The sequence below is a fragment of the Mesoplodon bidens genome (assembly GCF_964165515.1).
Source record: "Mesoplodon bidens genome assembly, chromosome: 1".
NCBI classification, from domain to species: Eukaryota; Metazoa; Chordata; class Mammalia; order Artiodactyla; family Ziphiidae; genus Mesoplodon; species Mesoplodon bidens.
In genome coordinates, this window is record NC_138176.1 from 220,980,175 (window position 1) to 220,993,319 (window position 13,145).

The 13,145-nt window shown below is 45.5% G+C and overlaps 1 protein-coding gene across 3 annotated transcripts in view; it reads right to left on the reverse strand.

Moving 5' to 3' along the window:
• Positions 1-13,145, reverse strand: part of ZNF827 (zinc finger protein 827) — a 181,100-nt gene that overhangs the window by 114,641 nt on the left and 53,314 nt on the right. For all 3 annotated transcript variants that reach the window (XM_081246985.1, XM_081246986.1, XM_081246987.1), the window contains exon 4: positions 12,040-12,520. In XM_081246985.1, the coding sequence (XP_081103111.1) occupies positions 12,040-12,520 (481 nt within the window). The remainder of the gene's footprint in view (positions 1-12,039; positions 12,521-13,145) is intronic.

Here is a 13,145-nt window from a genome sequence, read left to right on the forward strand (position 1 = left end):
CTCATCCCCACCCCCAGGACAATGCTGTATAACTTCCTTAAAGACCGTTCTTTGTTTCAATAACGCACACAACTAGCATTTGAATAGTTACACAGGAATTGATCCTTCCATCAACCACAGGAGACAGGCATTGTTACTACCTTCATCTTGTAGGTGAAGGAACTAAGGTCCCAAGAGGTTAACAGACTGACTTCTCCAAACCAGAGACACTGGACTTCAGGGCTTCTGGCTGAAAACGCACCCAAGCGCTCTCCTTTCTCTCCAAGATAGTCCAAGCGCCTTTAAGAAGGAAACGAACTCAAGCAGTTGCACTGTGGGCTCTGGGCAGAAGTGATACGGTGTGAACTAAGTATTGTGAACGAGAAATGAGGAAGGGTGGCGTGTAACCTGAAGGAAAGGCATGTTTTCTGGTGGGGAAGAATTTTATGAAGATCTAAGAGGGTGGAAGAGGAAGAAAGGACTGCAACATGACTGTTACTGTTCTGTTTTGTCTGCTTCCTCTAGTGAAGGAAAACGACACTTTCCTTGAGCTTAATGAGACCGAGCTCTCTTTCAGTTCAGAGTCTGGCAATTTTGTGACTGCTGAACTGGTACCTGAAAAAGCTAGGCCATTGAGAATTTTACTTACTAGCTCCCCCTAAAGCAGAGCCAAAGACCCTTGGACCTGGAAGGGACCGCAGATTTGGTGGTTTTCAAACAGGGTCCCAAGGAACCAACCCTAGGATAAGCTTCTGGGGCTCCAATAAAGGTGGGTTTCCAATTTAAGTTTTTAAAATTATTGAAACTAATTTAAAATTTTAAAATGTGGACCCTCAGCTCTGTTATATATAAAATGTCAACTCACTGGAGACCACTGACGGGTTAACTTGAGTTAACAAGTTAACTCAGTTTTGTGTATCACTTGTGATGCAGTACTCCCTGCCTCTGAGGAGTGGCAGAGTTCTAGTAATATGTCATTAATAAGGAAGTGCTTGGCTATACACTCATCTCTCCAAAGGTGCAGGCCTGTGCATGTAAAACTGTACAATTATGGTACGACTAGGGTCTATAGGTATGCCTCAAATCAGGCTTTCTCAACCTCAGCACCACTGACATTCTGGGCTGGGTAATTTGCTGTGGGTGACCGTCCTGCAAACAGCTGGATGCTTAGCAGCATCCCTGTTCTCTACCTACTAGATGCCAATAGCACTTCCCAGTCGTGAAAACAAAAATTTCTCTAGACATTGCCTTACTCTCCCCTGAGCATGCCTCTGGTTGAGGACCACTGCCTTAAATTAGGTGCCAGGGTAGTTTCAAGTGTATCTGCTTTGGTGAAGCTTCTGATCGTGGCTAACAGCCAGACGGAAATATGTAGATATACACATATTTGGTTCTGTCACTCATAGAGCACTTAATATGGGCCAGGGAGTATGCTGTTTCCTTGGATTAATTTATCTGATCCTCTCAACGACCCTCTGAAGTAGTTACTATCATTATCTCCACCTTGTAGATGAAGAATCTGAGACTAGCAAGATTAAATAAACTTCCAAATAACGGTTAACTGAGTAATAGCCAAGTAGCTAAAATAGAACTATCGATGGCTTTAGTACAGGATGAAAGTTTGGGGTGCTTCTTGTCTGCCCTTTGTTATGATAAGGAATAAGGACAATTGCTAAATGTTGTCAGCTTTGAAGCAAAAACTTTTTATTATGGTACTCTTCTTTCAAGCAGCTGAATACATTTAATTAAAGGGATCCTGAGTTGCAAGGTGAATTGTTAAAAATGTTATCTCATTTGCCACAGTGTCCCTGCGTAAATGGTATTTCTTGAAGCTGCAATCAGCAAAATAAATTTAGAAATACACTAGATGCTGATACTGCTGTAAGACCTCATCTTAACATAACACTCATTTCATGCGTGTGGGATTATCACTTAGCAACTTTTTTCTAATTGCTGGACTTTTAAAATAAATAAATATAATACATGAGAACCTAAAAAATAAGTTAAATTTAAAAATACATTAAACTACGTATTCTTTGTGTTTTGTATATTGAGTCTGCCCTTAAGACTTTGTTTGGAAAAAAATGGGTTTAATGTTTAAAAACAAACAAGCAAAATGAAAACCATTACTGTTTTCCACTCCCTTACTTTACAATAAGAAAACACAGTCTCAGAGAATGATATGACCTTTATAAAACCACACAGCTCATTCATGATAGAATCAGAATAAGAGCTCAACTCTCCAGATTACAAATCAGGGCTGTTATAACTAACCAAGTTCCCTTGTAAGTGTATGTAAGGATGTATGATCTGTCTGGGGACCTGGGATGTTTTGACAACTTGATGCACTTTGGGTGAGAAGAAAATAAATTGCCTTCGGAAATCATAAGGAAAGGCGAGATTTCATTACATAATAATTAATAACAGTGAAGCATATTATATTCAAATAGAATGTTTAAAACATTAGCTAAATATTTTCAAATCTTGCTCTCATAAGGTAAACTACTTAATTGGCCTTAAGTAGTTTTATATTTAGTGTTTAGCGGAGTTTTAACCACCTTATATTTCTCATTATATTTCATTTTATCTTTCATCCCCACCTGAGCTAATCCTCCGTCACACTTCAGTGTCTATGTCTGCAGACCAGGGCCGCGCAGGTCCCCCGTGACAGCTACTGAGATTACAGACATAGCGACAAAGGGAAAACAAAAGAGCCTTTGGAGCAGGGTCAAGGGTAATAACAATAAGCAGCGCCACAGAACTTTAAAATAAATAAATAAGGCTTTTCTCCGTGAACGAAACTACTAGAAGCCACACATCATGAGCAAGAGCAGCTATCTGCGGGAATCCACTTAACAGACAGGATATCTCCCTTGTCAAAAGCAGGAAGGACCAGTCCTGGAAAACCCATCAAGCCTCTAGCCGGCAGTAGATGGGAGAGAAAACTGCATTTTAAATTCACGCTATTAACACATCCAAAGAATGAACTGTAGGAACAGCCGTGGAGTGATTTGCATGTAAGAACAGCTTGAGGTGACTTGAGACTGGAAAAAAAAGAAAACCTAAAGATTGGATCATATATTTCCAACACTCTTCAGGGAAGTCGGTGACCATCTGCCCCAAATGACATCTGCTCTTGACTGTTACACTTGTCATTTTAAATGACTATACTGACATTCTGGTTCATACATTGGTATTTTAATGTTTTTTTTTGTCTTTGTGGAACACCCAGTGAGTCTGAAGAACTCTGGGCGTTGCAAGGAGACTGCAAAATGGTCATCATGATCCCTTCTGCCTGCAAACCCACCCCTTTTGCCATGTGACTCCACAGCTCTTCCCATTAAGAGGTGGAACAGATTATCCCGCCGTTTTTTGTTTTTTTTTTCGGATTCGCGGGCCTCTCACTGCTGTGGCCTCTCCCATTGCGGAGCACAGGCTCCGGACGCGCAGGCTCAGCGGCCATGGCTCCTGGGCCCAGGCGCTCCGCGGCATGTGGGATCTTCCCGGACCGGGGCACGAACCCGTGTCCCCTGCATCGGCAGGCGGACTCTCAACCACTGCGCCACCAGGGAAGCCCTATCCTGCCCTCTGAATCTGGGATGAAGTGGCTGGCTTTGGTCACTGGAAGGTGGTGGAAGTGACGGCCACTGGGCCGGCCAGCTTTGAGCCCAGCCTCCAGAGACCTGGAGCACTTCTGCTCTCTCCTTTGGAAGCCAGCTGCCATGTGGGCGAGCCCAGGCTAACACACTGAAGGAGGGGACACCCTGGGGGACAGAGAGAAGCCCTCCCAGCTGGGGCCCACCTAGACCAGCCATGCCCTGGCAACATGGCAAGGTCCTGCAGATGGATGAGTCAGCCCAGAGGAGACCAGAAAAAGCACACCGGTCAGCCATGCCCAACTGCCAATCCCCAAACTCGTAAGCTAAGTAAATGGCTATTGTGTTGAGCTGCTAAACTGTGGACCGGTTTGTTACTTAACTCCCTGTGTGACCGATTCTGGTTCCTAGATTTGGCCCCAGAAGCTGAGGTCCCGGCCAACGCCAAGGCGCTCACACCCTTTGAGGCTCGCTTTGAACAGCCTGCTTTCTTCCCATGGACCACCTCTTTCTTCCGTACTCTTTATGGCACTATGGAGCTGGTTGTGAATTTGTAAATCTTTTTTTTTTTTAATTAAATCTTTATTTATTTATTTTTGGCTGCGTTGGGTCTTCGTTTCTGTGCGAGGACTTTCTCTAGTTGCAGCAAGCAGGGGCCACTCTTCATAGCGGTGCGCGGGCCTCTCACTGTCACGGCCTCTCTTGTTGCGGAGCACAGGCTCCAGATGCGCAGGCTCAGTAGTTGTGGCTCATGGGCCCAGCTGCTCTGCGGCATGTGGGATCTTCTCAGACCAGAGCTCGAACCCATGTCCCCTGCATCGGCAGGCAGATTCTCAACCACTGCGCCACCAGGGAAGCCCTGTAAATCTTTTTTAAGTGAAGTAATAGCACAGCCTCTGAAAACCTGACTCCCAGAGTATATATGACTAATGGAATACCTTTCTAATCATCTACCACGGGATACATTGTGAATGATACAAAGATAAAGACATTATAAAGGAAACATCATCCCCTGCCACTGCCCCTCCCTCCCCTTAGCAATCTGAAACATAGTTGAAGAGGCAAGGCTAAGACACAAGCAGTAATGCAAGTATCAACTTGGATGTTAAGATTCTAAGTATCACTGGAGCGGGGAGTAGGGGTGCATATCACAGCAATAAGGCGCGATGTTGCTAGAAATTCTCTACAAAGATACAGAACCACTGGGGGTCAGAGGTGCATTAAGCTAGTTATTTTGTGGGGTTTTTTCGGGCCACACCGCACAGCATGAGGGATCTTAGTCCCCCGACCAGAGATCAAACCTGTGCCCTCTGCAGCGGAAGTGCAGAGTCCTAACCACTGGACCGCCAGGGAAGTCCCTAGTTATTTTGGTTTTAATAACATTATTAATTATTTTTAGAACTCCCCTCCTCCATTTTACCTAACAGGAGGAAGATTTATGGAACTCCATGGTTCCAGTGGCCGGACTCCTGGAACATGAGGGAAGGCAGGTAAATGGAAATGGGGGGCAGGGGGAGTGTGTACCAGCTGGTGAAGACTCAGCATTTTTCTTGAGAGGAGTGGGGATACCATTACTCAGGAGAAAGAAGCCAGGCAGGGGCACAACCTGACGCCAGGGTATCAGAAGAGTCCATTAACGCCTTGGAGGCCTGGCGGAGGGGAGGGAGGGTCCTGGGGTGGAGGAAGCATCCGGGAGGGAGCTGGTGGGCCAGGAAAGGCCGCCCTCAAGGGATGGATTGTGGGTGTATTTTGAAGACACACAAAAATTTAACCAGATTAGTGACTGAATTAGCATGCATTAAAAACGATGTCATGGTTTGAAGCCAAGGAAAATAAACAGTGAAGCAGACAGAGGTCAAAAGACAGTTCACTCAGTTGAGAAAAAAAAAAAAAAAGGTAATAGCTCATTAAGTGGTCAGGAGGCAAGCTTCACAGTTAGGCAGCGCTGAATCTCTGCTCTATCCCTCGGTCGCCAAAACCTACTGAGCCTCAGCTTCCTCATCTATAAAATAGGTTTAACATTAACAGGGCTGTTGGGAGGGTTAACTGAGAAATTACATCAAGTTGCTGGTACCTCATGCACCTGGCTCACTGGAAACCCATCTGATTAGCAATAAGGCTCAGGCTAACAATAGTAGAAATTGTAACAATAGTTAACAACAGTAGTGAATGGAAGAAAATGTACTCCTGAGGGAAGGAAGAAAATGACCTGGATTCAGTTTTGCGGAAACATAGAGTTTGAACAATTTTCCCAAGAGTCTATCAAGATAAACAACTACTCTGCGGACAATTCTGGAATGAGATGAACTCTATCCAGCACAGTGAAAAAAGAAACGTCTGGATTCCAGTGGCAACCCTTCTACACTACTGACTTCCAGTCCTGGTTTCCTCAGCTACATGCTTGTTACGAGCCATTGAAGACACACTGTAACTGGCTTTACTGTCACTACTCTATCAGCACTAAACAATGCCTGAAAAGCCTAAAAGTATTGGTACAACTTCCGGTGGCATCTAACATACGACCTTCAGAGAATGGCTCCCTTTCTGGGGACTCTGACTCTACAAAAACAAGGGCAGAGAACAGAGCCAACTTCCAGTTTCACCACTTCCTTACTTTGTGATTTGGGGGAGGGGAGGCTGGAGCCTGGTTGCCTGGATTAGAATCCCAGTCCCACACTTATTAGCTGTGTAAACGTGGGCAAGTTTCTTAACCTCTCTGTTTTCATCTGTACAATGGGAATACCAACAGTATCTTCCCTAGGGTTGTTCCGAAGTTCAAACGGGTTAAACGGCAAGGAGCAGGCACTGTGTAAGTGATTGTTAAGGAAAAATCATAAACAATGAGTCAGTGTCACAAAGTCTCCATCCCTGGAGGCCTGAGCACGTGAGTGTGTAACTCCAGGTCCCACTTTCTTGTTATGCCACCTGCTCCCTCTGTGACTCAGATCAGCCCTCATCCCGTGGAGCAGCAAGTCACTGAAAAACAGGAAAGAGTCACACTCTCCCTCTCATACGAATCACCCACCAGGTTCGGTAAAATCCAGGATTTCAATAGGACATTCGGGCCGCCTGCACATATGAGGGCCCACAATGTGGCTTCTGACATCAGGAATTTTAGTCAAGTGATCAGTGAGTGCCCATCCTGAGAAAAGCCAGGCAGGGTTAAAAAAGGGCCAAACTGAAGATGCAAAGGAAGACTGCCAAAGGCACACTTAGGCGTGGGGAGAACCCCAGCTTAAGGGCACTGAAGCCTGAGGGCATGAATGGCAGAAGGCTGGCACTTCCTTGGTAGAAGGATGCTAAGATGTTTGACAGAAAGCCAATCAGAGCCACCCGGTAATAAGGATGCCTAGCTAACGGGCCTCTCCCGGTCCCTCCTTCTTCAGCAGCACAAACAGAGGTATCACAGGATAAGGAGCTGCCCTTTACAGACAAACCGTACTGTAACTACAGATGCGTAACATTATGGGAAAGAGACGGAGGTGGCTGAACAGAGGCCCATGGGAAACCGCAAGATACAACACAGACATTCAGCAGCTCCCCTTTGTTTGTTCAAGAAAACCTTTGCCGTTTTACCACTGAGCTCCTAACACATTCGAAACAATTCAGCTTGGACCCATTTGCAAGTCACTGTTTTCCGAAGTCCACCTCTCATGGTTAAGATGTTTCGGCCCCAATTTTATGAAATTAATAGAATATGGGAGACAGGATACATTTTTTGGGCCAGTTTCCAAACTAAAAATAGTTGAAATGACTTGTATCTTTTATTTTCAAAAAACCAAGTACAAAAAGATAAAAAGATATTCCCAGCCAACAACTGAGGTGCCAAGTTTCTGTCAACTGCTTGGTTCTAATTTGGAGAGTTAGATTTAAATGTGATATCTTAAAAAGTGTAGTTTTCAGAAAGAGAAATGATGTAAGCCCACAGCAGGCAACTTTTAATCAGGTGTCTGATGATGATACTCCCAGTTCCTAGATGTTCTAGATGAGTCTCGAGACTTTCTAATTCTAACTGGAGAACATCAAGATGCTTCTTTTAATTCTCGTGACATGTGGCTCCACGAGGGAAAACATGGGGCTCAATGACCATGACTCACCCAGGCCTCCAGTTCATGTTAACCTTGACCTATAGTGAATGGCTCAGACCCATCCCAAACCACCAGGCCCTTTTCATGGTCTTGGATAGAAAGTGAGGGAAGAGAGCTGCACTGAAAAACTATAGGTGTACTGAAAAAAAAAACAAACACAAAAACAGTTTCCAAGTTTATCTTCCACATCAGTGGTCCTTAGTCCTGGCTGCATTTTAGAATCGTTTGAGGATTTTAAAGAAAACACCAAAGTCTAGGGACTTCCCTGGTGGTCCAGTGGTTAAGACTTTCACTGCAGGGGGTGTAGGTTCAATCCCCGGTTGGGGAACTAAGATCCTGCATGCCAAGTAGTGTGGCCAAAAAAAAAAAAAAAAAAAAAAACAGAAAAGAAAACACCAATGTCTAGGTCTAGGTCCTATCCTAGACCAACTAAATCATAATTTCTGGCAGTGGGGCTGGACCCTGGCATTAAAAAAAAAAACTCCCCAGGTAAGTCTAATGTCAGTCAAGGTGAGAACTGCTACTGGATAAAGGAGAGAAGGCACAGAAACAGTAGGAATTTAATCTCCTCTCCCTTGCACAGCCCCAGTCACGTGGCTACTGAATCCCTTGCCCTGACATGCGACAGTCTGCACCTGCCTTATGGCTCCCAAGAAAGATCTATGCAAATATGCAGGGCTGCAGCCCTCAAAGGCCAGCCTCCTAGGCTGAAACTTGGAGCAGAGTTTGCAAAATCCTCTTTTCCATCAGCCCAGAAAGCCAGCAGCAGGGGCTGTTCCATCCTCTTCCCTGAATCAATTATGGTGCTGAGCCTGGAAAGCCTTGGTGCTAGGGAACAAGGTTAATCTTGAAGGACGAAGGAGTGTTAAGTGTGGGCTCAGGAAGAAGAAGAGTAGACGGTTCGGGGAAGGGGGTTGATTTCACAATCACAGACACTAGGAAACCTCAAAACGGGGGCAGGGAGGGAAGGATTTAGAGTCCCTTTAAAAGAGGATTCCAGGGCTTCCCTGGTGGCGCAGTGGTTAAGAATCTGCCCGCCAATGCAGGGGAAAAGAGTTCGAGCCCTCTGCTGGGAAGATCCCACATGCCGTGGAGCAACTAAGCCCGTGCGCCACAACTACTGAGCCTGCGCTCTAGAGCCTGCGAGCCACAAGTGCTGAGCCCGTGTGCCACAACTCCTGAAGCCCGCACGCCTAGAGCCCGTGCTCCGCAGCAAGAGAAGCCACCACAATGAGAAGGCCATGCACCACAACGAAGAGTAGCCCCTGCTCACCCCAACTAGAGAAAGTCTGCACACAGCAACAAAGACCCAACGCAGCCATAAATAAATAAAATAAATTTTTAAAAAAGTAAGCATCCTTTACACATGCATAAGTTAAAAAAAAAAAAAAAGAGGATTCCACCAGTGATTTTTAAGCCAGTGGGAGCAAGAAAGACTCCCCTTAATCACCAAGCAAGAAAGAATCAAGTGTTTTCCATCTCTCTTTTGGAAACAAGAAGGTATGGACACGCTTGAATTTGCCACTGTGCTCCGGTTCTGCAGACTGTGATGTGGCTGGCACAGAGACTCCCAGCCCCCGTGTCCACAAACAGCTGCACCCTAGAGTCCCAGCAGGTGCACACACAGAGCCCAGCTCAAAAATTCATTGCAAGAACAATGGTGCCGTTATGATGCCTAGGGACAAGGCCTGATGCTAACCCGACATCTGATGAGGGAAAGAGCTAGAAACTCAGGCACAGCTCCCTGGGATCTGGCCTTCTGGTCCCGGGATCACCGTCACAGACACAGCCAGGTAGAACACCACGATCACGGGAGCTATCAATTTTCTAGAGCCTGACCAACCAGAGAGTGAGTGGAAGAAAAATAAATAAATAATGCCTCCCCACCTCCGGAAAATGTATTCCTTTCCTTTTCCCGTGGGCTGCGTTGCCACTGTCACCAAGTTTACATTTACATCCAAATATGCGCACACACAAAAAAAATTACCAATGCATCTCACTCCCCGGTGACTTTGTAACAGGTTGCTAGGTAACAGTGCACACAAGTCAGGTTTCAGGACCTCTAGTAAGCCACCATAAAATAGCTGCATGGGCCTTTTGCATAAACAGCGTGCATTTGTTATCTGTTTTCTTATGCCAACTGATCAGTCAGTAAATACTGCGACTGCCAAACCCGTAAACAAGTCCCCGTCAATAGCCGACTGAGAAAACAGATCACAGTATAAGGCCTGGGTGCACAGTTTTTCACCCCAACCTACCGAATGGCTTCTCCTCTTGTGTTTTTCCTGTTTGCAAGCCTGGCTCCCAGAAGCCACAGGCCTTATCTTGTGCTCCCTGAGACTGGGTCTGGGGCTAATTACAGCCTGATGCTGGGCACTCACAGCAGGAATTGTGTACCATCAAACCTTCCTCCACCCCCCTCACCTTCCTCAGGATTAAAAACTTTCTGCAGTCCTGGAGTAAAGGGAGGACCCTCTTCCTAAGAGTTACTAACCCCATACTGAGTTTCCCCTGTCTGCTAAGTAAGGAAATGTCCCCGTTTCTAACCTATGCTAAGTGAATATGCCATTGCATTTCTTGGGAAAGTGCTAGAAGAGCCCAGAAAAGGAGCCCCTTTTGCTCTGACATTGGTGGGAGAGACCATCAAAGAAGAACCAGAGATCTCCCAGAAGTGAAAACTCAAGGATCAGCGGCAAAAGGAAAACCAGAAGCCTGAATTTCCCCCACATTTTCAAAAATGTTTAAATACAAAAAGCAGTGTCTCAAAGAGCACACGTCCCCCTAGGTTGGGATGCAAGAGGAGAAGACAAGGGAAGACCGTTCTTCACTGCCACGGTTGAATTCCTGACACCCGATCATTTCCGGTGTAGGACGAGCTCACTCATCTTGCAGGGTGGGGATGCCTCCCTGTAACATTTCCATCTCAGTTCTTTCTGCGATGCCTCATTTCCATCCCCTGCCTTTCCTCATCTCTTCCAACCAGCGCCATGCACTCCTGAGGGGCAAAGACCTGGGGTGATGGGGACATTCCAGAAGACCTGACTGAAGTGTCACTGAGCAAAGGGACTTCAGAGTGAAGCAGAACCTCTAATTCACCTGGCGATGACATTTAGTGAAATGCGACTCACAGTCCATTTAAAGGAAGGTGGTGACCAATTATTCTCCATTTAAAAGGGTATTGTCAATCTCCAAAGAACTGAAATGGCATTTGGAAATCATCGTGGGGACTGCCATCTTCACTGAAAGATAGAACCAATTCTCAGCCGACCTTTCCCCACCCTCCACATCTCTTTTAAAATTTAAAATCAGACATTAAAAAATATAATGAGTAGCAGCACAGACCCACAACATGTTTTCTCATTCCAAAACGTCAGGCATAACAGCACTCCCTCAGCATCTCTACACACCCCCCCCCCCCATTCAACTCCACAACTTAAAGAAATTGAGGGGAAAAAACTAAAAGAAACATCATGCATAATTGGATGGTGAAAGTGATAGCAATTAGTAATAAGTTTTTAAAACATACTCCATCTTTTTTCTCAAAGGCACTGGGGCAGTTGCAAAAGAATGTTTAAAAAAAATTTTTTTTAATTACACTTTACATGAGGTACCTGGAGTAGTTATGTTCATAGAGACAGAAAATAGAATCATGGTTACCAGGGGCAGAGGGGAGGGTGGAATGGGGAATTCTTGGTTAATGGGTACAAGGTTTCAGTTTGGGGGGATGAAAAAGTTCCAGAGATGGATGGTGGTGATGATTACACAACGATGTGAATGTACTTACTGCCAAAGAACTGTATACTTAAAAATGGTTAAAATGATACATTTCACGTAAGGTATATTTACCACAATAAAAAAACTTTCCATTAGAAAAAACAAAATTTAAAGATAATTTTATCCGTTGCTCAAAATTTAAAACTCTATCATTCCTCATAGTAGTCTCTGTGTACATGTCCTTTAAAAATCTTTTAAATCAAGGCAATAAAGAACTTGAATAACACAAAGCAACATGACCCATACAAGCACTTTTAAGAACCCAACGGAGAGACAAGTTAAATAGGGCTCAAGGTCACACACAGAACTGTCACCAACCTGGCTCATGCTGTGACCTGTCCCCCACAGTAAGAACTCATAAAGGGGGAAAACCAGAAGGAAATCAACAATCCCTGTTGTTTTTAGACCCAAACCACAGCCATGCGTACTTCCAAAGGACTGCAAAAAACAAGTCTCAAGGAGAAAATGGATGAGAGTGCAGACAACTGGAAGCTCAAGCGACCTTGAAATCAGTTAGTCCTACCAGCTCATTTTATAGATGAGAATACTGGTGGAGGGATAGAGAAGAGAGAGAGAGAGAGAGGACAACCCTCTTCAAGTACCTGACAGCTTCATCAGAAAATCAGACGCCATCTTAACAGAGATGTCCTGGCTGAACAATGCGGACGCACTGTTGGCTGCATACTCGGATGGCTCTCTCAGCTTCGTGTGGTTGGCCGGCCTGTCGGTAGCATTCAGAGTAAAGGAGGTTGGCAGGCCATTATCTTCCTTGGGCTCCTCCTTCACCAGCAAAGGCGAGACGCCAGCCCCACCCTGGCTAGTCCTCTCTGGAGTGCTGGACTTCATCATGGTCCCCACTAGCTCCGTCCCTCCTCCTTCCCTTTGCTGCCCCAGGCAGGCACTGTCACTGAGGTGGGGAGATCCCTTGACATCGGGGTCTGGGATCTCCTCTTTCACCTTGGCTTCTGTCCTCAGGAAGTGCTGATGGCAACGCATGTGGAGTTTCAGGCTGAAGTGACGGGAGGAAGTGAAAGGGCAGAGCTGGCACTGAAAGGTCTCTCCCCGGTCCTGGTGCTGATGAACCTGGCGGAGAAGCAAGAAGAGTGAGCTAGCCACTGACGGTGCTGATGGAAAACGCCCTGCTGTACATCCACGCTACTCAGCAACAACTGCCTCATGGGACAAAGGGCCGGCCCGGGGAATCTCATCGCTAGAGGAGCACTTCATTTTGTGCTTCAGGTCGTGAGGGCCGTCCCTAAACATAAAGCAGGTCCACGCAGGTCAAGAATCCATTAGTAAAGCCATACTCACAACTGAGGATGCTGTCTGCCAATGGAGGCCGTCTGGGGTAGAATCCTCCTAATATTCTAGTCATCCCATCTCGGTTGATGTCTTCAGAGAAAACATTATAAACCCAGCACAATTTGAACTTACATAATTACTAGTTGGGGTTCAATAGAGGTAACCTGTCAAGTAATATAAATACACTGCAGGGACCCAATTATTACCACCCAGAGAATTAGTTATGTTTTGCAAACATAATTTCCATTTTCAAAAATGCTTCTCTAGGTAATTAAGAATGTGGAAAATAATGCCTCCAGGGTATTCCCATTTCATAGACAGAGAAACTGAGACCCCGAAGCACGTGGCTAGAGCAAAATGACATATAAAGGAAGCAGAGGGGGACAAAAACCAGGGGCTGATGCCC